Raw genomic sequence first — 25,823 nt, forward strand, 5'->3', positions numbered from 1 at the left:
AGGCAGCGTGCATAAAATATTTAAAATGAGAGGACAGAATGTTTTCACATTTGATTCCATTTTAATATAATTCCTAATTGTGGTAACACAGTTGAGATATGTATTATGAGTTATGGGAACTAATTGAGAAAAGGAAGTTACTCTAATCCGCGTATGTTAAGAGAATACTGAGTTTTCTTAGTTGTAAAGTTGGGGAGATGGCACCTTCTCAGAGGATTGTGAAAATATGAGGAAGAAACAAAACAGTGCATGTAGGAGCACAGGGCCACACAAAGGCATTCTATTGTTATGCTCATTCTGCTTCTGTAATGACTTTTCATAGGTCATTCTTGTGAACCATTTTGTTTTGCAAGCAACCAAGGAAAGAACATCTTAAGTGGAAAATCAGTGGTGGTTGTGAACACTTAGAGAATAGCAATCCACAGGCAAGAATAATGGTATTGTTTGTAGAGCTTTATTAATTGGATATTTTTTAAAAGACATTTTCATTCACAGGTCATTACTATGGTTCTCAGCGATCCAAATATGTAGATCATTTTTTTACCTGAAGTAGCTTAAGAGTACTTGGATCAGTAGAATAAATATTTATTGAATCAATCAGTCAGCCAGTTAATATGATGTTAGTGATAGACCTGCCTCCTTTTATGGAAGAGGTAACAGATCCAGAGAGGTCAAGTAATTTAGTTGTAGACTGAAAAATATATCAAAGCCTTTGCTCCGATCATATGTAACAAAAAGAACCAAAACAAACACTTTTTAGTGGCACCTGTGGATTTACAAAGGGTTGCCTCTCTGTCATTCCACAACTTCAGAAGGTGTGACAGGTTTTCCCTTTTTATCATTACCAATAATAACAAGTATTGAGAGTTTTAAAATTTCTCCCAGAAGATAAACTACCAAGGATGGAAGGGGAGGGCAAAGGATATCTAAACATGAGAATAAGGACATGTTAGAGTGGGGGAAACAGTTGTAACAATAAGGAAAGAGAAGAGCAACAGTGGAAGAGACAGGTTGTGTGCCCCTAAAGATTCTGCACCCCCAGTTTGGAAACACTGATACATTTTAGGACACAGAGCACTCCTAGATCTCTACTAAGTTTTAGAATGAATAATGTGTAATTTATAGGATCAGAACCTATGGTTATTAAAACTTGGATCAAGATATGCCCGGTGTATACATTCTTAGCACATAGGAATGGCACTGCCACACTGGAGAAGGTCAGCAGTAAATAGGCATTCTGTACATAAGCCTCATGGAAGGGTAAGATGGAGAGACTGGCAGAAGTAGCACCTACTCTGCTGGGACCACATCTTTGAGTATGCTTTAGTTCAATTCAAATCGCTGTATTCTTTCCTCATTGCTAACCTAATATATGAAACAAGCTTAGCTGTCTCAGAAGTTTTTCAAGAGATGATCAGGAAAAATTAATGCACATTCAAAAGGAGAATCTTCAGTACAAATTTGTTTTTTTAAAAATAGATTTAGGGCTGGGCATGGTGGCTCACGCCTGTAATCCCAGCACTTTGGGAAGCTGAGGCGGATGGATCATGAGGTCAGGACTTCGAGACCAGCCTGGCCAACATGGTGAAACCCTGTCTCTACTAAAAATACAAAACATTAGCCAGGCGTGGTAGTGGTTGCCTGTAATCCCTGCTGCTTGGGAGGCTGAGGCAGGAGAATCACTTGAACACGGGAGGCAGAGGTTGCAGGGAGCCGAGATGGCGCCATTGCACTCCATCCTGGGCAACAAGAGCGAAATTCCATCTCAAAAAAAAAAAAAAATAGATTTAGGGGGTACAAGTGCAGTTTTGTTACATGGGTATATTGCATAGTGGTAAAATGTGGGCTTTTAGTGTACCTAACACCCAGAGAAGCATACATTGTGCCCAGTAGGTAATTTTTCATCCCTAAACCTTTTCTCAGCCTCCCACTTTCTGGAGTCTCCAATGTCGGTTATTCCACTCTTTATGTCCATATCTACACATTCAATCCTAATTTGTACCAAGTAGCATCTCACCTTTAAATCACAGGCTTATTAGTTGGCTGTTTTCTTTTTACTTACGAAAATTCATCTAGTCAAACTGTCAATTAATTTTTCCTCATTTCATTAAAAGTGTATATCTAATGCTTTCTCTAAAAATTGATGTACTGGAAATACAAATAAATAAATGCTCCCTGTGTAGAATTTCCACTTGCATCTTGTGCTTTTAATACCATTACAGGGTGTCATGAATAGGTTGTAAATGTTGCACTTATTGCCGTGTTTCAGATGGAATAAGTTGGAGAATTCTGGGCTCCTGAAGCTTGATCCAGTCGCCAGGGCTGGAAGCACTGTGTTAGGTGGCTGCAGGAAGAAGCAAGGAACTCAAGGTGATTGAAACTTCTTTGGACATAGGCCCCAAATTTCCTGTGTGATCTCCATCCAGGAAACAGGCAGGATTCTGTGTGAGTGACAGCTACTCATTTTGTAGAGATTAGAGACACACCAAATTTTGGCTGCTTTTCTCCAGACCGTTACTAATCTGTGAGAAGACACAGGATGTAAAAACTGGGGACCAAAAGAAGGTTCCTTCTCTCTAAGGCCTTGAATATAGCTGGTCCATTCCCTGTGTCAAGAACCTACCATGATCCTGCTGGGTCCTCTGAGAGTGGAAGGAGACTCTGGTCATCTCACCTCATCAGCTCTTCCCTGGCTGGTTGGAAAAGACCAACCCAAAAGAGGGGTGATCCAAAGAGTGAGAGACACTTACCACAAAATGGGACCCTCCCCACAGAATATAGGGCTTTTACCTCCTTCTCTTTCTCCATAGAAAACTACATTTCCTATACTAGTTAGAGCACAAGTAGTATAGGGAATGTAGGGGGTGAGGACTACATTATATAGGAGTGATAGTGATAGATCCTTTTTTCTCCTGATGAAATGTTTTCATGTACTTTTGGTCAGCCTATCATGCTTCTATCATTTGTTTTCCTTTGTGAAGTTCCAGGGATATGGAAGTGGGTAGGTACACCTCTTGCCACCATTCTTTGTTCTGTGGCACCTTGTCATCACGATATTTCACCTTGAAGTCCTTGTCTCACATTATAGATCTTCACTTTGGTATGCACACACCAAAGTTAGTGTGAGGAAGTAGTCAGTTAAGTTATTATAGGATGACATTGTTCATCTGTGGTGGAAGACAGGATTGGTATGGGAATGGTGATGAAAGCTAGGTGTTTGTGAGGGTTTGTAACCCTCATGGGGCACTACCACTTCCCAAAAAATTGTCTCCATTATTAAGAACATTTTGTTTTTATGTGTGTGTGTGTATGTGTGTGTGTGTGTTTGAGACACAGTCTCACTCTGTTGCCCAGGCTGGAGTGCAGTGGCGTGATCTTGGCTTACTGCAACCTCCACCTCCTGGATTCAAGCGATTCTCCTGCCTCAGCCTCCTGAGTAACTGGGACTACAGTCACGTGCTGCCACACCCAGCTAATTTTTGTATTTTTAGTAGAGACGGGGTTTTGCCATGTTGCCCAGGCTGGTCTCAAACTTGTGACCTCAAGTGATCCACCTGCCTTGGCCTCCCAAAGTGCTGAGATTACAGGTGTGAGCCACTGTGCCCAGCCTGTTTTTATTTTTGAAGCTTACTGTTAAATGTTGCTCTTTGTGTTTACTATTTTGTTGTCTTTTGGCAGCATTAAAATTTTCATGCTTAAAATCATTTATTGAATACATAAAACAAATCTAGAGAATATCTACTAAAACAAAGGCTCATTAAAAAACCTACGAGTATAGCACTTTTACTTTATTGAAATTAAGGTTTGTAGCAAATATATCTGATATTAGAACATTTGAAAGAGATAGAGACATTCATTTTCATTAAGCAGCACATAAAAAATGGACTGAATTGGATTACATTGATGCCAGTCTAGGTATACACACACTAAAGTTGGTGCGAGGAAATATTCTGAAGTTATTATAGGAAGACATTGTTCATCTGTGGTGGAAGACAGGAATTGATTATGTCATATAGTACAACTTCGCCCTTCTCCCAACATAGCATCTTCTTTAAAATAGCTTTGTGTAGTAACAAGAAAGGTAAGATTTTTCCATGGTATGTGTATCTGAACCTCAGTTTCTTTTAAAGAACAATTCAAAGATTATTGGCAACAAAACAGTCTACTATGTAAGCAGTAGTTGCGTATAAAACTAGTGTGCCTAATAACTGAATACTGAGGTTTGTGTTTATCAGACGTAGTGCGGAGCATGTATACACCCACTACAGTGCCTACACACTACATACGTTCATGTGTTTAGAGAGACCTGCATCTCCCTGCGTAAGTAGTTATCTTTTAAATGTACATTCTAGCATATAAAGAGTTTGCTTCCCAATAAATTGTTCAGTCCCTAAACAATAAGTAAGCTGTGCTTGTTGCAAATGATCTGTGAGTAAAATTTTCAGGGAAGGTGGAAGCAAACCTGGCTTACGATCATTTTGACTATCATCCAAGAATAGTAAAAATATGTTCCACTGATTGCATTTGGGGTTTTAATAATAAATAAGTGTCTTTTTCTTCAGAATTTACTGGTTGCCAAGTACATGACTCTCTTCTATATTTGAAATATGGTGTGTGCTGATTCTCAGTGTTGACTGTATGTCTGGATTTTGATGACCCATGAATATGCCTGCCTCCATTTTCCTTGAGAAGGCAAATCATCTCTCTTGAGATAGCCTAAATGATAATTGTACATTTTCAGTTTTTAATTTCCTTCCCAATCTTGATGGTTAAATTCTTCATATTCTACGGTCAGTAATTCAGAATTTCTTTTACTGATTACCTGAAAGAGAAATAGTTTTAAGAACTTAAGAAATGCCACCCAAGGTCAAACCAATGGTCCATTCCAATATTACTGCCACTGGTAGATAAGAGGATGTGCTTGCCATTTATGACATCTTCTTTGAAATGTTGAAGATGGCCTCAAAATATTCTTAACTTTATAACCTACTAGAAATGTACTCCATGCCCTCTTAAGCCTATTTAGATTCTCAGGCTGACCCATCTCATGGAGCAGGAGTGGCAGATAGTCTGTGAATGAGTCACCATTTTCCCATCCAACCATAGTAGACACCATTAATGTATTATAGCATGCTTCCTCAGGGAACCCATGTGTCCTCTGAATGTCTGTCAACACAGAAATCCACGTAGCCAGGAATAATCAGCATTGATACTTGTTCTGGCCTTGAACTAAGATGTAGTTCTTCAAGTTTACTTCCTACTGTGAAAATTATCACTTACTTTTATTTATTTGAAATGTGATCCATAATTCTATCTGGTACTTCAGGATTTAGTTGGACATTTTGTCAATATCAGATCCTGTGTCCTATTGTCATTTTATGGCCCTAGTCTAAACTTTTTCTGTTTTTCCAATTTTCTTTGTTTCAGGAAACCAAAGTGGCACACATTCCCAGTGTGCACTTGGATACATAAAATTATTATTAGCATTTGGTGTGATTTCCCCAGTATCCTTATCATATATTAACTATGATAACTTTTGTAGGTGCAAACTTTGAGGCATTTTTTTTTTATCCAGCACTGTAGACTTTAGATAAAGTAGACATTGGCTGATTATCACCAATTGTTTCTATCAAAGACTATAATTTTTGAAAATGGGTAGTTTTAGGCTAAAGATTGTCCAAGGTTTTTTCCCCCAAAGTTATTTTAAAAAACTATGTCAACTATATATAAATTGCTTATAGACAAGTTATTTTCCTTTGTAAAATAAAATTATTTTAGTAAAATAAGTTGATTAAGTGAATATTTTAAGAGACGTCTTGGACACTGAAAAATATCTGAAGATGAACTTTTACAAATTTTTGAAGTTACTCATTGTTCACAAATGATGTTTCTTCATATTTTCTACATATTTTTCCTTTAGCTGATTATTATTTGAAATTGAAAGTATATAAAATTGTTCAATGCCAGGAATATAAATTATTACTGTAAAGATTTCAACCTTAAAATACATTTGATAAATTACCTGTATATTTTTATAAGAAAAGGTTGGAAATATTATAAAATACTTCGACTGATTTTGTTATTCTGTTGTTTTATCTACACATTTTGGTTAATCCCAGCCTTCTGACTCTATCCTTGCACTAGAACATATCACCCCCTTAAAACAGTAAATTAAAAATAAAAAGTATCTTGCTTATCTCTATTTAAAATAAGAGGGACATAAATGTTTTTAATTTCCTTCAAAAGTCAAGTTTAGTAATTGCAACCAACTTAGAAAGTATGATTTTACCTTGTTATTTTGTTGATTTTGGAACTTTTTAATACTAGTTTTGTATGCTTGATTTTCAGAGTGATCTGGCAACCTACAAAAGAAAGCAAAAACATAGTATCTTGTTTCTTGGGCTTATAAACATTAATAGTAACTACATCTTTCTACTGTTTTAGTTTTAACATCATGACAAGTGAAAATAGATAGTATATTTTTGCAGGTGTCTTCCGTTTGAGTTGGAAGAAGTGTGCTTTCAGCATTTCCCCTGAGTTTTGCCTTTTAGTTGGCTTACTATTTCTTAGGCAGTGGTCTCAGAAGGATTGAAGGATTACAAAACATAGATTTATTTCTCAAGTCAAGTTCTGAGTTGTGGTTGCTGAAAAACAACTCTGTAATGGCATATTGTTAATAAAATTTAAACCACAATAAACTGTCACCTTATTCCAGTTAGAATGGCTATTATCAAAAAGCCAAAAGATAACAAATGTTATCGAGGATGTGGAGAAAAGGGAACCCTTATGCCCTGTTGGTGGGAATATAAATTAGTAGTCATTATGGAAAACCATCTGTAGGTTCCTAAAGAAATTAAAAATAGGACTACCATATGATCGAGCAATCCCACTACTGGATATCTATCCAAAGAAAATGAAATCAGTATATCAAAGAGATATCTGCACTCCCATGTATATTGCAGCACTATTCATAATACTCAAGATTTGGAGTCAACCTGTTGTTCATCAGTGGATGAATGGATAAGGTGTGATATATATGTATTACATATATATAAAATTATATATAATTAAATATATATAATTATATATAATATATGATTAATATAATTATATATAATATATATAATAGAATACTATTAAGTCATAAAAAGGATGAAATCCTGTTATTTGCCACAACATGGATGAACCTGGAAGACATTATATTAAGTGAAATAAGCCAGACACAGACAAATACTGCAAGCTCTCACTCATGTGGAATTTAAAAACCTGATCTTATAGAAATACAAAATAGAACAGTAGTTACCAGAGACTGGGGAGGGGAGGGAGGAGGGTATCATGGAGAGAGATTTGTCAGTGGGTACAAAGTTACAATTAGGTAGGTGGGATAAATTCTGGTGTCCTATTGCACAGTAGGATGACTGTAGTTGTATATTTCAAAATAGCTAGAAGAGAGGATTTTGAATGTTTTTACTACAAAGAAAAGATAAATGTTTGAGATGATGGGAATGCTAATTACCCTGATTTGATCATTGCACAATGTATACATGTATTGAAATATCACATTGTACCCCATAAATATGTACAATTGTGTGTCAGTTAAATTTTTTTAAATAAAATAAATATTTTTAGACTTTTCTATATACATAATTTCTGTTGATAGTGTATATGCATTTTGCATTTTGTGTTTTTCCTCTTTGCATTTTAAAATGGGTATAATATTTAGGAGCTATCTTCCTATATATATATATATATATATTCCCTTATTCAACTTTTTTCTTTCTCTCAACATCAATTTATTACAATTTCAGGGAAATGGAGAAGGACAGAAAATTTCAGTCCTAGTGCTCATGGGAAGAAGGCAGAGGAGAGAGGAGGAAAAATATAGTTTAAGGAGGTTGAGGCCAGGTGCCGTGGCTCATACCTATAATACCAGCACTTTGGTAGGCTGAGGTGGGAGGATTGCTTGAGCCAAGGAGTTCGGGACCAGCCTGGGCAACATAGTGAGACCCTATCTGTGTTTTTTGTTTGTTTGTTTGTTTGTTTGTTTGTTTGTTTTGAGGCAGTCTCGCTCTGTCACCTAGGCTGGAGTGCAGTGGCATGATCTTGGCTCACTGCAACCTCCGTCTCCCAGGTTCAAGCGATTCTCCTGCCTCAGCCTCCGGAGTAGCTGAGATTACAGGCACACGCCACCATGCCCAGTTACTTTTTGTATTTTTAGTAGAGACAGGGCTTCACCATGTTGGCCAGGATGGTCTCGAACTCCTGACCTCAGGTGATCACCCACCTCGGCTTCCCAAAGTGCTGGGATTACAGGCGTGAGCCACTGTGCCAGGCCTGTATTTATTTATTTGTTTAAAGGAAGTTGAGTAACAAGTTCCTTGTTCCCCATCCCACCACCTAAGGCAGCATTTTCGGTTCCTATTTGTGCTGGTTGGGAGATTTGGAGGCTTTGAGAATGCCAGGGAAGGGGCAGATGCCTGGGATCAGAACTAAGACATCACAGGTGAGGGGAATATGGAACTAGAAAACTTCCAGGAGAACTGTCAAGACCAGGAGAGCCATACCTCACTATATGTTCCAAGCGAACTGAGTTGTCTAAAGTGATTGCTCAAATTATTAATCAGGTGGAAGTTTGAACTACATTAAATTGGACTATATAAAATTCCAACCCCTTCCTCCTACAAACCTCCCCCCTAACCGAACCTACCCACTATTCAGTGGAGAAAGAGCTCCAAAGGGAGTTGGTAACAACTATCCAGAGGGAAAAAAACTAGACCTCCTTTTCTCCATTTGAGGTGTAGCATGTGAGTGAACCTGTGACTTTGCTGCGGTTACAATACGCACTTTGATATGACTAAAACATCCTCATAAATGTCACTGTGTACCATCATTTACTGAAACTGTCCCCTATAGAAACAATTTTCATTATTATAAGTAATGTCACAGCATAGTAGGCCTATGAAATTAAAGGACAAAAGTGAGAATGTTAAGACCTGAGAAGGAAAAGTCAGAATCTACTCTGTTAGATTTAGATTTGCATTTTTTGTGTATGTATACTGATAATTGTGAGTAATAAAAGCCTAACTGATTACACCAAAAAAAGGAAGTTTCAAGTAAGTTCCTAGCATGGCAGAATCTATGTATACAACATCTAAAATTGAGGGAAATGTAAAAATGTATGGAGTATAGTTACAAATATTGGATGGAGGAAAAGAATAGAAGGAAAAATAAAGGTGAAAATGTAATGAGAAACAATGACAAGTAACTGAAGCAATGGAAACTGCTCTTTGTGTGTCAGTGGTAGTCTTCTCGGGAGGGCACCTGCCTTCAGTATCATTTCCCTATCTCATCACTTTCAGGTAGAATAACAAAAACGCAGCTAAATTTACAGTTCTTTAGAGAACGCCGTTTTCAAAGTTGCAGCACTTGGTGTTCTCGTGGATTTGCTTCTGAGTTTAGGTTTAAGTGCCAGGTAGGGATTCTTAGTTTTTCCTTACAGGGTTGCCCTTTGTTGACAGAAACAGCTCCAATAATGCTAGTAGTGAGTAGCTTACACTGAGGGGCATCCAATTTATTCCTTACCAAAAACCATGAATTTATTCCTGTTATTCCCATTAGATGAGAAATTTGAAGCTTAAGGGCAGGGGGTGGGGAACTGGCTTAAAGTCATACCTAGTAGGGGGCAGAGCGCTTAACTTAAATTTGGGTCTAACTTTAAAACCTCTAATTGTAACCAGTGTCTAATCTATGGTTGATTGGGTTTTAATTTGTCAGCTAATCCTTATGTAAATAAATTTCATCACATAAATGATAGCATCTTGGGATGAACAGAAATAACTGATGGGAGGAGAAGCAGGTCACGGAGATGCACAAGGGACCCTCAGAGCACTGCTGTGGTCCCGTTTCTTCACTGAGAGTCTGTCTGAAGTAGCTCATAGGGGCAACGGGTTTGTCCTCATGCTGAGGGTATCAGGGGTTAATACTTAACATTTAAAAAGGAATATTCAGGAAGTTGAAAAGGGCAAAATTGGGGTAATAAGGGAATTTCTCCCTTCTTCCTGAAGAAATTAAGCATCTTTCCCTCCCTCCCTCCCTCCCTCCCTCCCTCCCTTTCCTCCTTCCCCGCTTCCTCTCATCTATTGCCCAGCATCTAGCAGGGTGCCTGGCACATGGTGCTCAAAAATGTTCATTTCATTCCATTAGTCTAAGGAGCGTCAATTTTCCAATGTATTTGAATCCCTCGAGTCCATGTTATGCCCCAGAGGCAGGCACGGGTGGAGGAAGTAGAGCACCACCAACCTTTTTGAGAGGTGTTTATTTCCAGATCACCTTATGCCTTGCTTTACTGATCTCACTTACGACAACCTAGAATTAACGTGATCTTTCTCACTAAAGAAAGAGAAATGTTTAAAATTACGAATTGTACAGCCATCTGAAATACCAAATAGGGCTGATTAAAATGAAAACGGAATACATTCCTGTTCACAAAAGCCGCATGCAACCCTCTTCTTATTCAATTTAATCCAGCCTTGTTCATTGGCCCTTTCTTCCCACCCCTCAACCTTTCTTTCTTTCTTTCTTTCTTTCTTTTTTTTTGAGATGGAGTCTTGCTCTGTTGCCCAGGCTGGAGTGCAATGGCGTGATCTTGGCTCACTGCAACCTCCACCTCCTGGGTTCAAGTGATTCTCCTGCCTCAGCCTCCCGAGTAGCTGGGATTACAGGCATGCGCCATCATGCCTGGCTAATTTTTGTGTTTTTGTAGAGACAGGGTTTCACCATGTTGGCCAGGCTGGTCTCCAACTCCTGACCTCAGGTGATCTGCCCACCTCAGCCTCCTGAAGTGCTGGGATTACGACTCCCTTCTTTTAAATTACACATGTTGGCTGGTCTGAACATAGTGAATTCTCTCAACTGATTGTTTACAGTCAATTGCAGATGGAAATGCTTGTGCTATTTCTTTCCCTCTTCTTACTACTGTACTTGACTAGCCTAAAAAAAATGTACACAAGTGATACATGAACAGATTCTCATTATTAAAAATCCTAGACCTCAATTTCACTCAATTCCATTGTTAACTGGAGTGATAGTTGTGTATCTATTCCACATTTTTATTATGAATTTACTTACATGTTAGATTGAACTATACAAAACTGCCAATATTTGATGATTTGTGACTGACAAAATGGCAGTGCCATATGGTTGAACCTAATATACTTACAGTAGTTATTAATTTATTACATGTACGGGATCTTTTATGCTGCAATTTGCTTTCTCATTTAATGATATGTTATTTTTCCCTCTATGGCAGCTCCAGTAGAGTTATATATATTATTGCCTTTAGCTGCCATGTTTCACAGTAATGTACTGTACTCTAACCATTTCCCTATTGATGGGCTATATAATTGTTTCATGACTCAAAGCAGTAATGCTGTGAACATTTTTGTAAGCATATCTTGGTGCACAGGTGCAACTATTTTTGTAGAAATCATTGTCTAAAAGTAGAGTACCTGAGTCAAATTTAAAATTTTATAGATAATGACAAATTTCTTTTGAAAAAAGCCTTTTCCAATTTGTACATCCACCAGCAATGCTTGATGGAACTAGCTTTCCTCCATATTCCCACACTGAGTATCATCAGTCTCCTTTTGCCAAATTCAAATGATATCTCCTTATTGTTTTTGGATTTCCCTGATGATAGTGAGATCCAGTATCTTCTGTATTTTGCTGGTCATGTGGGTTTCTTCTATGAATTGCACCTCTGTATTTTTTGCTCATTTTAATATTAGGATGTTTGTCATTCTCAGCCAACTATCACAAGGACAAAAAACCAAACACTGCATGTTCTCATAGGTGGGAATTGAACAATGAGAACACATGGACACAGGAAGGGGAACATCACACACAGGGGACTGTTGTGGGGTGGGGGGAGGGGGGAGGGATAGCATTAGGAGATATACCTAATGCTAAATGACGAGTTAATGGGTGCAGCACACCAGCATGGCACATGTATACATATGTAACAAACCTGCACGTTGTACACATGTACCCTAAAACTTAAAGTATAATAATAATAAAATTAAAAAAAAAAGAAAAACGGGAAATAAAATAAAATAAAATAAAATTTAAAAAAAAGGGCTTTATAATCCTAGCTGGACATTTAGGCCTTTGATCTATTTTGAGTTAATTTTTGTATGTGGTGTTAGGGGTCCAAATTCATTCTTTTCACGTGGATATCTGGTTGTCACACACACGACCATTTGTTGAAAAAGACTATTCTTTCTCCACTCAGTTGTCTTGGCACCCTTGTGGAAAATTAGTTACCTCATTAATGAATGTATGAGTTTGTGTTTGAAAAAAATTTAGGATGTTTGTCTTTATTAATACATGTGGATGTTCATCCTTTGTCTGTAATATAGGTTGCATTATATAGAAACTTTCCTGCTCCCTTTCTGCTCATAAGACCACCTTCATAACACTCTAAAGTCTGGTTCCTGAATAGAGAGGCCTTTGTATCTTGCCTCCTTTTCCTCCTTCTAAAAAGCTTCTCTTAACCTTTCTGTCTGGAAATGAAGGAATGATTAAACACATCATAACACATCTAGAGAATGGACTGTTATGTAATCACTAAAAATGATGCTACAAAAATATTTCATGACATGGGGAAACATTCTAAGTTAAAAAAAGAGGACTATAAAATGAGAAAGTCTGTTTCTATTGTGCTTTAGAAAATTCCATATAAATCAATTGTATATAAACATGAACACCAAAAGATAACTGTTAATGTGTGGAATTAACTGATTTTCATTTTTATATAAAGATGAACACCAAAAGATAATGTGTTGAATTAACAGGATTTTTATCTTTTTTTCTCGTAATTTTCTATATTTCCCAGCTTTCTTATGATGAAAGCTATTATGTTTGCTAACACGAAAAATCAAATTTTATGCACAAATACATCCCCAATTAAGGTAGTAGACCAAGTATTCAGTCTTTTAAAACTGATATAGGTTCTTTCTTCCTTCCCGATTGGTCTTAAGGAACCCTTGCTGGGAAGCCTAGAGCAGGGTTCTCAAAGTGGGGTCCTAGGACCAGCAGCATCAGCCCTACCTGAGCCCCATCCAGACCTACTGAATCAGAAACAGGGCATAGTAGGGTGCAGCCATGTTGTTTTAACAGGCCCTTTTCTGGGTGATTTCTACGCTCACTAAAGTTTAAAAACCATGGGTTGAAAGGACCATATGAATTTACTCTAATGATGGGTTTCTCAGAAGTGTAAGTAATGAGTTCTTGGGTCTGTGATGTTAGCATGCTTGACCCACCTGCATGGAGCTCCCTTTCCCTGGAGGACCTCGCATTCCTTTGTGCCAGGGCCACAGAGGCCTGGTTCCAGACCGTCCAGGCCCCCCTGGCTGTCATATCCTGGTTTGCAGCGACACTCCGCTTCCTCAGTCCGTTCGTTCTTTACACACTGGGCAAATTCGCCGCAGGCCAGGAACTTGCAGGGATCTGCTTGATCAGCTGTAAGAAATGGGGCAGATTTTAACGCATGTATGAATATCTAAGCAATGGAACTGGCAGCAGTCAAAGGCAAGAGACCAAATACATTTGCTATTACCTCATTTTGGAGTGGGTTGCACAGTTGTGATATCAGACTGCAGGGAAAAGAGAACCACATTCTGTATCTTTGAAAAATGAGTTTACAGACACAAGTGATATTAGTTTAGCTCCAAATGTAATTATTTACAACCTTTAGTGTGCATCAGAATCATCTGGAGGCCTTGTTAAAACAGATTCCTGAGCCCTACACTCAGAGTTCCTGTGCAGGCAGCGTGGAATGGGGACTGAGTTCTGGCTCTAAAACAGTTCCCGGTGATGCTGATGCATCTGGTCTGGGGAGCACATTTTGAAAACCACTGCATTAGAGAATTAGGAATGTTTTGTTACTTAGCTTTTTTTTTTAAGTAAGCATTTATAAAGCAGTAAAGTCATCATTTATGTGAACAGTTTTGAGAACTCAGGATGATTTCCTGATTTTAAATATAAATTTCTCTTGGTCTCTTGCTAAGGCCCTAATGTTAGAGAGTCATTCTTTTGGATTAATTATTTCTTCCCTATTAACATTTAGACTCACTTCTTTCTTGTCATTAATTGTTCTATTTTACTCCATTCCTAATTTTATAGGGTTGTCTCCAATTCTTTGGAAAGTGGATTAGAAATCAAGAGAATCTCAGATATTTAGCTCTGGAAGGCCAGTGGCCCCTGTTTGCCCTTCCTTATCCTTATAGAGCTGAGCACATTGAGCTCTCAGTAGAGAAGCAACTGACCGGAGTCCCCAACAGCCGATGGCAGAACCAGAAGAGGCCTCTTGTCATCAGACCACTGTTGTTTCTGCCCCAGAAGGTCTCCTGTTCAACCATATCAGTCATTTACTTTTCAGATTATTCTTTAACCAAATAACTATTATGTGCAAAGAGCTAGGGAACAGGCAACAGTAAAGCCATTCTTCCAAGAAATTTAGGGGAAAATGCGTACAGATGATGCTATACAAGAAGTCCAATATCTTGTCAAATACAGATCTTTATTTTCTTTTATTTTTTGAGATGGAGTTTCACTCTGTCATCCAGGTTAGAGTGCAGTGGCACCATCTCGGCTCACTGCAACCTTGGTCTCCTGCGTTCAAGTGATTCTCCTGGCCCAGCCTCCCAAGTAGCTGGGATTACAGGTGTCCACCACCATGCCCGGCTAATTTTTGTATTTTTAGTAGAGATGGGGTTTTGCCAGGCTGGTCTCGAACTCCTGACCTCAGGAGACCTGCCCACCTCAGCCTCCCAAAGTGCTGGGATTACAGGCGTGAGCCACTGCACCTGGCCACCAGTACAGAGGTTTAAATAAGCACTTGGGAAGATACATTTGGAGAAGAGAGCATATGGAGGGGATTGCTTTGAAGTGAGTATCTAAGTGGGTTGCAATTGTTCATACAAAGACTAGGAAAGACATTCCAACTGGAGGCAGCAGCATGAGCAGAGCCACAGAAATGGGAAAGCAACAGAAATGGGAAGGGAGAGCAGAGGGAACCCAGTTAGGAAGGAGCAGAGACTTGTGGATGGAAAGGAAGGGAACTAAGACTGGAAAGGTAAGTTAAGGCCAATATCTAAATGCAGTGCTAAGGAATTTGGACTTTATAGGCAGGTGGGAGCCAGGGAAGATTTTTGAGCAAGGGAAGTGTATGATCAGAATTGTGCTTTACAAGATACATAAACAGAACTTAGAATTTTTAGAATTAGGATGACCAGATATCATCCTGTCCAATATTTCCCAAGTGGGAACATTTGCTGAACTTAATTCAGCAGGATTTGATAAGTTTTACACTAAAAAGAAGTTCAGTGACTAAGTTTTTAAAAATGCTATGTGAAGTAAACATAATAGATTTTTCCTTTTTTATCTTGCTCTTTCTTCTTCCAACCCTAACCCTTTCTCTTTTTACTTTTAAACTTCTTAGGGTTGTTAATAAGCTAATGTCTATTGTGAATCTTTGAGCGGAGAACGTAGTCAGCTGCTTTGCCAAATTTACTGACCACAGAAACTCTGTAGGGATAGGTGGAGGCCAGAACTTCAGTGAACAACGATGTTCACTTGCTCTGATCTAGTGCCTCCTTGTGGTGGAAAGTGAGGGAGAGCTGTGCGACCAGCCCAAATGTTTGGGCAAGAGTGGGTCCTTGAAAACATGCTTTTGGGTCTACCATCAAGGTAGACCTGCCAAAGGTCTTTACATGAAGTTGTATTTCTCCGAAGCTTGTGGATCCCTTATGGACACGTGAACTGGCTTTCCCTGCCTCACAGTTCCTAAAGCTGGTCATGTTTAGGGATCCTTGTCACTGTTTAGGAAATAACTCAAATTCACATTGGCACCCCAGGTGGTTTCACATCTAGGACTTGGTTTAGTAAATAACAGCTGTCAGCAACTTTATACTCAGGACTGTGGTCTTGAAAACAGAAGCTGGGAGGGAGAAGTTAGAGGTTCCATTTCCTTCTTTCTGTAGTGGAGAAATATATTTAACTTGGAAAGCTGACTGAGTATACAGATTCTGCCCCTCTGAAAAGTAATAAGAGATGTGTGATAACCAAAAGAGTTTCCCCATGAAAATATTCATATTTTACCATAACTTCCTTTTGCTCAGAAAGGAATGACCTATGCCTCAGTAAAGCGCATAGCAGGCAACATTGGAAAAACAAATTTTTCCAAATCTGGGGGCCCTGAATTGGGTATAATTGAAGAACAAATTCAAGCAGTTTATAAATCGCTTGCTTTCTCTGTGTTATTTATTCAGGACCAGTCTACAGAGAAGAAGTAGGAACCTTTAAATCGCCAAGCTTAGGTTCTGTTTGCTGTGTATGCCTTCATGGGTACAAGACAACTAAGACAACCTTCATTCATTCAACAAATATCGACTTAGCCTTTCAAAACCTTCAGCTCTAAGAATTTCAGACCAGCTGATTGTTTTAATGTTTATTTTTATCAATATATAAAATTTTACATTTCAGGTAGAATTTTAGAGCTAGAAGGTATTTTTAGAGAGCTTCTCAACTAATTGGTTCACTTTACAGATGAGGAAGCTGAGAGTGATGTTGCCTGTTTGTGCTGCAGTCCTCTGACTGGTCTCACGGCCATCCCTTCGTGGAATGTGTGAGAAGTTCCAGGGAAGGGCAGAGCCCCAAGGGGGAGCTATTGGACCACTTTGCTAATATATTGGCCCTCTTTGCTAATATGGCAGGTGAAGGCAATTAGAATTAGAGTCAAAATGAGAGAATTTATAACAGTAATTTGTAGAGCAACTCACACTGCTTCCACTCTTATTACCTTAAAAATATTTTCCCTAGGTATTTTGACGACCCTCTTTATTTTCATGTAATTTTTCAAGGAACACCCAAAACTTTAAGCTTTAGGCAAAGACTGAAGACTGGATGTGGGCTGATTCTGGGGAGACAGAGCCATGGAAGGGATAGAAAAGATTGGCTCTATGATAGATGAATGAAAGTTTAACTAGTAGAACTTTAGTAAGCAAAATTTTCCCTATGTTGTTATCATTTTCTTTATCTGCCATATCCCAAAGACATTTTTCCTTAGAATAATGAACTTATTCATGGGTAGGCCATACCAATATTTGTTTCTTCCTTTTTTTTTGAGATGGAGTCTCGCTCTTGTTCCCTAGGCTGGAGTGCAGTGGCGCCATCTCGACTCACTGTAACCTCTGCCTCCCAGGTTCAAGCGATTCTCCTGCCTCAGCCTCCCAAGTAGCTGGGCCTACAGGTGCCCTTCACCACGCCCAGCTAATTTTTGTATTTTTAGTAGAAACAGGGTTTCACCATGTTGGCCAGGCTGGTCTCGAACTCCTGACCTCAGGTGATCTGCCTGCCTCGGCCTCCCAAAGTGCTGGGGTTACAGGCGTGAGCCACTGTGCCTGGTCTCTTGTCTCTTTCTTAATACATCCCAGAGCACGTGTACAAGACAAATTAGTTTGAACTTCCTACTCTTTGCTATTGATTTGACCAATAATAATCTATATGCTATGCTGCAACAACTGAAAATGTTTCGTTCTGAATGTGGTCGAAAGCTTGGAAAGAAGGGGGCAAAGAGACTTGAGATCAATAGTAGATTCAGGAGAAAAAAGTAGATGCCATTGTCTAGAAGAATATTTTCAAGTCATGATCAAATTGTGTTTGGGTCTGAGGAAGTGAAATCCTCATGATGGGTGTGTAGACAAATTGGTCTATAATTGCCTTCACTGCCTGGATTTGTTTGAATTCCCTTCAAACCATTTATTTTTACTGTTGGTACTATAGAGAGATTTCACCATGATCCTGTACCACATTTAATAAATACATAGTATGGTTTGGGGCATTCACTGGGCTTACTATAATTGCTTGCTGGCAAAATGACTTAGCTTTCTATTCTCAAGCCATGAGGATAGCTCTTCTACACAGCATATTTGACAGCCTCTCCACAGAGACAGTCCAGGGCACTTGACCTCGGCAAGCTGAACAGTGTCAGTGGCTGCTCATTAGCAGTTGGTGGGAAGATCCAGGTCCAGCCTGGCCAGAGGTCCGGGCCTAGTCTACTAGCATCCCAGTAGATTCTGGCTGTATTCAGAAGAGACATGTCGTTGCATTTCAGGCCCTGTCCCTGGAGTGTCCCTGGGGATCATGACCCTGAACCTTCAGCTTCAGTGGAAAAGGCAGTTATTTACATAAACAGGGAGCTCACACTTATCAAAGGCCATTATGTGTTTGGCACAGTGCCAGGCACTTTCAACATGTGTCTTCAATAATATTCACAGCACCTCTCAAATCCATATGGATATTGCCGACATCATTTTCATTGGTGAGAAAATGGAAGCCCATTTTAGCTAGTAAGTATGATCCAAGATTAACATTCATATCTGTTTACAATATTTGGCTTTTTAAATAATTCTAGAGGTTTTCAAATATGGGGTTTCCAGGAGACACCACAGGTCTCCAAGGGGCTCATAAGGGATGAGGGAAAAAGAGTGAGAGCCCCCCCCCACCACATCTGCATTGCCATCCTCACTGGCAGACATATCAGACTTCCATGAATGCTTTCCTTTGAATAAAGGCTCCCCTAACTAAACAAAAGCTCAAATCCATTGTCTGCTGCACCCTTTCATGAGGCAGAATGTTTCTTGTAGAAAGTACAGTCTGACACTACAGTGGCTGCAATGTTTTTTCCTGTTGTTTAAATGTGACAGCAATGAACATGTCTTGAAATAAGTGAGCTGCCATGTAGGGCTTGGAAATATTTGTATCATTCTGAGATTTCCAGTGTAAGGGCATCGGATGTATCAGTTTCTCCCCTGGATTTGCTTACATAATGTCTTCTGTGTGCATTTCAAAGGTACTGAAAAGCAATCCCAATTGGTGACTGAGGAAGTTTGTTTCCCAGCTCTCCACATCAAAAAGCATTTAAATGATGCCCCCTGCCTGCAGGGAACACCTTGAGGCATTTTACAGTCAAAGTTAAAAAGATCATGGTCCTTGTCATCAAAAAGTTTATAAATTCATGGAGATCATAGGTCCCTGTTGGTCCAAGACTGCCTCTTTTTCAAGCCGCATGTTTCTGGTCCCAAGTGCACTCATGTTTGTCAGGCCTGAAAATAGGCTTTCCCTGTCTGCCAGACCTCAGAAGGTCTCACTCCTTTTTCTCCAACTCAAGATCGTGCCCTCCGCGACACCGCCCTTCCCGTCCCGCCCCTCAACCTTGTCCTGCTCTTGCCGCATGTCCTACTGGCTGTGTGCTGAGTGCCTTATCTCCCTAACATTTATCATTTCATCATCTCCTGCTTTTGCGCTGTCCCATTTTACTCACGTGTTGGACAGAAAGCGATACATCTCCTTTGATTGGATCCTGTCCAAGGGCAAGGTTTCAGCTCAGCTTGCCTATAAAATTCAGGCTTCACCTGGGCTGGCTGGCCTGAGGTCCCGTTGGGTCTCTTTCGTGGACCTTTTTTCCAATGCAATGAAACCTAGTTCTCGCTAGATGGCGCTCAATAGCAAAAGAAGCAAGAGTAGACTTCGGGAATGACATTTTAAGCACCCCAGCTGATTTCTGACTTTTTAAAAACCACTGTGCCTTGCGCGTTGGTGGAGGGAAGCGAGGTCTGCAAGGGATTCACGCGGTAGCAGGAGCAGCTCCAGGGGACTGCTGATAGAGCCATTATTATTCCGTGATTACAGCGGCAGATCGGGCCTGCCTGGCGGGGGTAATGTGGTGAAAACTCCTGGATCATCTTTTCCCATTTCAAAAAGGCAGAGCTAAGACTCTGGAATCCAAACGCTTCCCGCGCTGCCACGCCCTGGCGCCCAGCGTGACAAAGCTTCACGCCTGAACAAAGTGACAGATTTTTGGTTGCGTCGGCGCGGGGGGGTCGACCCCGCCGCACGTTCGCTCGCTCCTGCTGGCTGCTGCGGGCAGCTGTGGGGCCTCCTCGCCCTCCCCTTCCCCACTTACCATCAAGGCTTTGTGGTCATGGTTTTGTTGGTGGCGAGGAGGTGAAGGGGTCATTCCTTTGCCTGGGGCATCAGAGAAAGGCAAACTTACGCATCACAATCAATAGCAATCTGCAGGAGGCACAGCCTGGGGGCCCGCCATGCTTTTAGGAGCCCACAAAAATGTTTTCTTTAAAATCAGAAGAAAAAATTAATGCAACCCGTACTGGATTATATTCATTTTTGTGCTCACGAAGTTAAGGTATAATTTTACTATTCTTTACTAATAGTCATGAAGGCAAAGGGCCTAGAGCAGGAAGTCTTAATGAGGCCCTGGTAGTCTGACAGTTCTCTTCTCAATGTGTGAACATCACTTTTACATAGCGCTTGGGGCTTCGAGTTTAGTAATTTGAATAAATAGGTCCCTGTACTGAGGGTTCATCTGAGATGTTACACAGGGACCTCACAGCTTCCACCAAGTCCTGAGAAGGTTGTGAGATGTTTGTACCTTCAGAGAGAGTGGACCTGCTCATCTGTTCTACCAGTGAAGAAGCCTCAGGAGAGTGCCCTAGCGGGGAAGGCCTGGCTTCTAGAAATTGTCTATGGTCTTGGGAACATAGGTTAGCATCTCTGGCTCTCACTTTTCTCTTCCATAAAATGGAGTGTTTAAATCAAGTGATCACTAATGTCCCTCCAACTCAAACATACGTCTCCCATTCTGCGTGTTCCACGGCATAAAGCCAACGGAGGTGGCTCATGATACCTCCAGAAATGCTGATGCAATTCAGTGATTCAAAGAAATCTTAAAATATATATGTTTAAGTTATTGTTGATCGCTTCATTATTTTATTGTTATAAAATGTTTGGCTTATGGCTTATTGCTGAAAGGTAGATTAGAGTGAGAATATTCAATGATAAATAGCACATAGCACAGCACCATGCACATGTTTGGAGCTTAATACACATTTGTGGAATTAAGTTAACAAGAGTTCTTTCTGGTTTAAAGTGGCAAGTAATGTGATAGACTTTAGGTTTCATTTCAGTTCTCCACCACTCTCAAGAAGCACCACCACAGCTGACTCTCAATAATCCTTTTTTGTGTGAGTGGATGTGTGAATACCCACACACATCTTGCCCTGGATGTGAGGTTGAAGAATTGTCTCAGCTTTCGGCCATTATTATTATCTGCCAAACAGAGGTGTTCTGGATGGATTGGCGCTAGGGTGGTGGCCAATTGTCCCAGGATCAGCGGGTGGAGGGAGAATTCTGACACTGGGGGAGCTGGGAGGAGGCCCTGCAGCTGGGCTAAGGCCCGGACTTGTGTGGAGGGCTTTGTGTTAACAGGTTGGCCAAAGAGCTCCAGGAGCCTTTTAAGGAAGTTCCATGCAGTGGTTGGGGTGTGGAATGAGGGCACAGATTGAAACCCTGGAGAGAGGTGAAATGTGTCTGGCAGTCCAACCAGTGTTGGGGCCTCTAGTGAAGGCAAATGTCAAACAGAAAATCTGCAGTGCTGCGCGTCCCAGGAGGCAAAGGGCCAGCAGCATGACCCCAGGAGACAGGGCCAGGGATGTAGGAGATGAAGGGGCAAATGAAGAGGGGAGAGGCTGAGGAGAATCACCTGGAAGGAGAATTCCTATGACTGCTCCAGCTGGAAGGGACACTCCTAGCAGTGCATATAAAGGGGACTCTTGGGCACTCAGGACTTTTGTTTCTGAGAGTAAACACTTTTTTTTTTTTCATTCTAAGACTATGACAAAATATGATAAGAAATTTCATTTGGTGAAGTGTAGAAACTAACAGAATTCATTTAGGATTAATTAAACTGAAGTGTGTTGTCACTTTTTCTAAATAAACAGCCTCTATAACCCAGTTAGAAGGGCTTATAAGATTCCTTTTTGTAAAGAAGTTATAGGGTAGAGTTGAAGATGGCACACAAATCTGGCTTTGAATTCCATCTGCAGCATTTGGTAATAGTTTGACCAGCAAAAGACAAATTACTTATTCTTCTCTGAAACACAATTTCTGCAACTGTACAGTGGGGGGAAATAATATCTACTTTGCATATTTATTAAGATTAAAATTTGTGTCAATAGTAACTATTATTGTCATTAGTTAATAGTAACTATTATTGTCATTATTGTCATGAGTGACATATACCACTTTTTCAGAGATGTCGAAGGTCTTACAAATTATGCCTTTTCCAGGGAAAACAAGCTCGATGAGCCACATTTTCGTAAATGCATCCTGGATGTCAGACTGTAATTAATTTCAATGTTTACCATTTACCGGCCTTGAGGGCTGTACATTTTTGAGGAAGCTTCTTAGGAATTCAAGGAGAGAATAAGTTATACGTGATTTTGCATTTTTGAAATCTTCAGCCTGCACAACTAACTGGCATAAAAGCCCTACATGCTTCTGAAGAATTTTCACAGCAGCCTAAATGAAAGACGACTCTAGTTGCTGGAGATGCTGGCAGAATACTGAGCAAGCTGTGACTTACTTGGTTTTTCAGTTGATAAATCACAGAAAGTTCTAACACTGGCTTATACTTTTTATATCACAGATTCATTTATCCAGGGGTTTTTCAAAAGGGGAATGACACACCTAATGCAGTAATAACAGCATATTGCTTCTCCTACATGCCTGCACCTCTGCAGATGTTATTTGGCCTAATGGATTGCTAATCCTCATTTAGAGGATGCATCCAGGAGTTCACATGCTGATCTGAATGTGGAATGATATTAACTAAAAATCCCATGAGAGTTTTCAAATTCTCTCTTCTTCTTAGTTCAAAAGTGGTTGTGGAATAATGTTATCTCTCTCCCAGTATTGTGACCACAAACTGCTTTCTACCCTGATATTAAGCAAAAGAAAAGAGAAAGACTTAATTGGAATTTGTTTTAAATTTTGCAAATGATACTAAATAAATTATCTGGGCATTGCCTGTAAATACAATACAATTGGGGCACAGACAGGAAATACTATTCTGGGCCAGACGTGGTGGCTCATGCCTGTAATCCCAGCACTTTTGGAGGCCAAGGCAGGTGGATCACTTGAGGCCATGAGTTTGAGACCAGCCTGGCCAACATGGTGAAACCTCGTCTCCACTAAAAATACAAAAATTAGCCGGGCATGGTGGTGCACCCCTGTGATCCCAACTGCTCAGGAGGCTGAGACAGGAGAATCACTGGAACCCGGGAGGCGGAGATTGCAGTGAACTGGGATCGCGCCATTGCACTCCAGCCTGGATGACAAGCCAGGCTCCATCTCAAAACAAAACAAAACAAAACAAAACAAAACAAAACAAAACAAAACTATACTGACCAAGACAGCCTTAATATTCCCCTCAGCTTCACTAAACTTTTTTTTTCCCCCAAGACAGGGTCTCACTCTGTCACCTAGACTGGAGTGCAGTGATGAGAGTAACTGGGACTACAGGCGTGTGCCATCACACCCAGCTAACTTTTGCTTTGTGTGTGTAGAGACAGGGGTTTCATCATGTTGCCCAGGCTGGGCAACTTGAACTTGAACTTGAACTCCTGGGCTCAAGCAATCCACCTGCCTTAGCCTCCCAAAATGCTGGGATTACAGGCGTGAGCCACCGCTCCCAGCCTTCACTAAACTTAAGACAAACTTCTTCCACAAGGCTCTCAACTTCCTTTTTCTTTTCTTTTCTTTTTTTTTTAAATTATACTTTAAGTTTTAGGGTACATGTGCACAACGTGCAGGTTTGTTACATATGTATACATGTGCCATGTTGGTGTGCTGCACCCATTAACTCTTCATTTAACATTAGGTATATCTCCTAATGCTATCCCTCCCCCCTCCCCCCACCCCACAACAGGCCCAGGTGTGTGATGTTCCCCTTCCTGTGTCCATGTGTTCTCACTGTTCAGTTCCCACCTATGAGTGAGAATATGTGGTGTTTGGTTTTCTGTCCTTGTGATAATTTGCTGAGAATGATGGTTTCCAGCTTCATCCATGTCCCTACAAAGGACATGAACTCATCCTTTTTTATGGCTGCATAGTATTCCATGGTGTATATGTGCCACATTTTCTTAATCCAGTCTATCATTGTTGGACATTTGACAACCTCCTTTTTCTTACAGCAGTTAGTTAAAAGAACTTGTAATTGCAAATTCTATGTTCCTTTGAGATGTAAATCTTTTAAAAAGCCTCTTGCCACCTTTACAACTCCGGAATGTTATGCTCCAGGTCCTGGGCGCCATCCCTTTAAAATGTAAACCTCAAGGAACTTAGCAACTTTCTCCCCGTCTCTGTGGAAAGGTAGGAGCCTAACATTGGAGGGCGCCTTGCTCTAAGTTGTAAGACAAGAGGTAGACAGCCTGTGCTGACGTTGTCCGTTTCCATTTCATTCTAGCCTCACTGAAGTCTGGCCTCTCTGCCCTTGCTATTCCATTTGCTTTTGTAAAGCATTCTGATGACCTTTGAACTGTCCACTTAAGTGCCCTCTACTCTGTTCACTCACGGCTGCTAAAATTATGGGCCTCTCCCTCTTCTGCTCTTCTGTTTTGTGACTTTCTGCAACATTGTCTCTCACCTCACTGACTGCTCTTTCTTGGCTCCCTTTACTGTAATTTTTCTATTTCCCCATTAACTGTTGGGGTTATTCAGAGTTCCATTCACATCTCTTCCTCCCGTCCTACACATTGCCCCTGGCCATTTTTAAAAATCTGTTCTCTGGCTTCAGTTGAAGTTTCCCAAATGTATACTTTCAGCCCTGGCTTTCCCCTGGCCTCCAGACACCTACTTCATAGGCTAGAGTCAATCTATCTTGTCCATTTCCTTAGAACTGGTTTTCTCTCAAATATTTTTGGAGTCTTTTAAAAATATTTAATGGATTTTATTAATTTTTGCCTTATTTATTGCATTTAAAATTAAAAACAAATTAATATACGCACCACCCTTTGTACCTATTTTATATTTTTCCTAAGTTTTTCCAAACTTGCAGTATTGTATGAATGATAAACTGTTTTATTTTTATTTTACTTGAGAACACTTTAAGGACTGTCTAGCACTTAGTTGGAAAAGGTTTTGAGCTTTCCAAAATTTTATTAAAGTTTAATTTTAAAAGACCATAAGTCATAGGAAACAAAAGAAAAAGAAAAACAAGACACCAAAAGTGGAAGCAAATCGATTAGACGGGCATTTTTAGACAGCCTGGCTTTAAGTGAACCGGCTCAGCCTGGCTTTCCCTTCCTTCCAATCTTGAGCTCCCTTCACTCCCTTCACTCCCTGTTCTGTAAATAAAGCTGTCATCACTGTGGAGTAACTGAAGAAACCTGGCACTCCCAGAAATGTCTGCATTTTCCTCTTGCATCTTCTGGAATAGTCCCTCACCCCCTTTCTCTTCCTGGGCCCACCACCATCATACACCAAGACCCAGCTCAATATCACTGTCTGTATATGAAGCCTGCTATGATATCCCTTCACCTCTGTAGAATTAATTGCTCTCTCCTCATTACTTCATAAGATTTCTTTCTGCTGACATCCTGATTCCAGTATTTAACAGACTCTATTATGTCTTTTTATATATGCTTCCATTTTTCTCATTAGTTATTTAGCTCCTTGGGGGCAGAGATGGGGTCGATTCATCTTTTGGTCCTTGTGGCTATCATAGTGTCTGACTCATGGCAGATAATCCATAAATGTTCACTGCATGTATGAGTGAACAGGTACCCAAATCATGATTACATTATCATTTACTTATCTAACTTTTCTGTAACAGCAAAGATAAAGGCCAGGGAGAGGAACAGGCTTGAGTAATTGTTGATGGTTTAAGAAAAATGATCCAATATTTG

At 40.1% G+C, this 25,823-nt stretch overlaps 1 protein-coding gene across 2 annotated transcripts in view; it reads right to left on the bottom strand.

Annotated features, from left to right (window-relative positions):
- Positions 1 to 3,770: 3,770 nt before the first annotated feature.
- Positions 3,771 to 25,823, bottom strand: part of IMPG1 (interphotoreceptor matrix proteoglycan 1) — a 153,781-nt gene continuing 131,728 nt past the window's right edge. For both annotated transcript variants that reach the window (XM_063707717.1, XM_019028932.4), the window contains 3 exons: positions 13,320 to 13,518; positions 6,290 to 6,362; positions 3,771 to 4,822 (listed from right to left, as the gene is read on the bottom strand). In XM_063707717.1, coding sequence (XP_063563787.1) covers positions 4,745 to 4,822; positions 6,290 to 6,362; positions 13,320 to 13,518 — 350 coding nt within the window. In that variant the 3' untranslated portion in view covers positions 3,771 to 4,744. The remainder of the gene's footprint in view (positions 4,823 to 6,289; positions 6,363 to 13,319; positions 13,519 to 25,823) is intronic.

The sequence above is a fragment of the Gorilla gorilla genome, chromosome 5, assembly GCF_029281585.2.
Source record: "Gorilla gorilla gorilla isolate KB3781 chromosome 5, NHGRI_mGorGor1-v2.1_pri, whole genome shotgun sequence".
In the NCBI taxonomy this organism is placed as follows: Eukaryota; Metazoa; Chordata; class Mammalia; order Primates; family Hominidae; genus Gorilla; species Gorilla gorilla.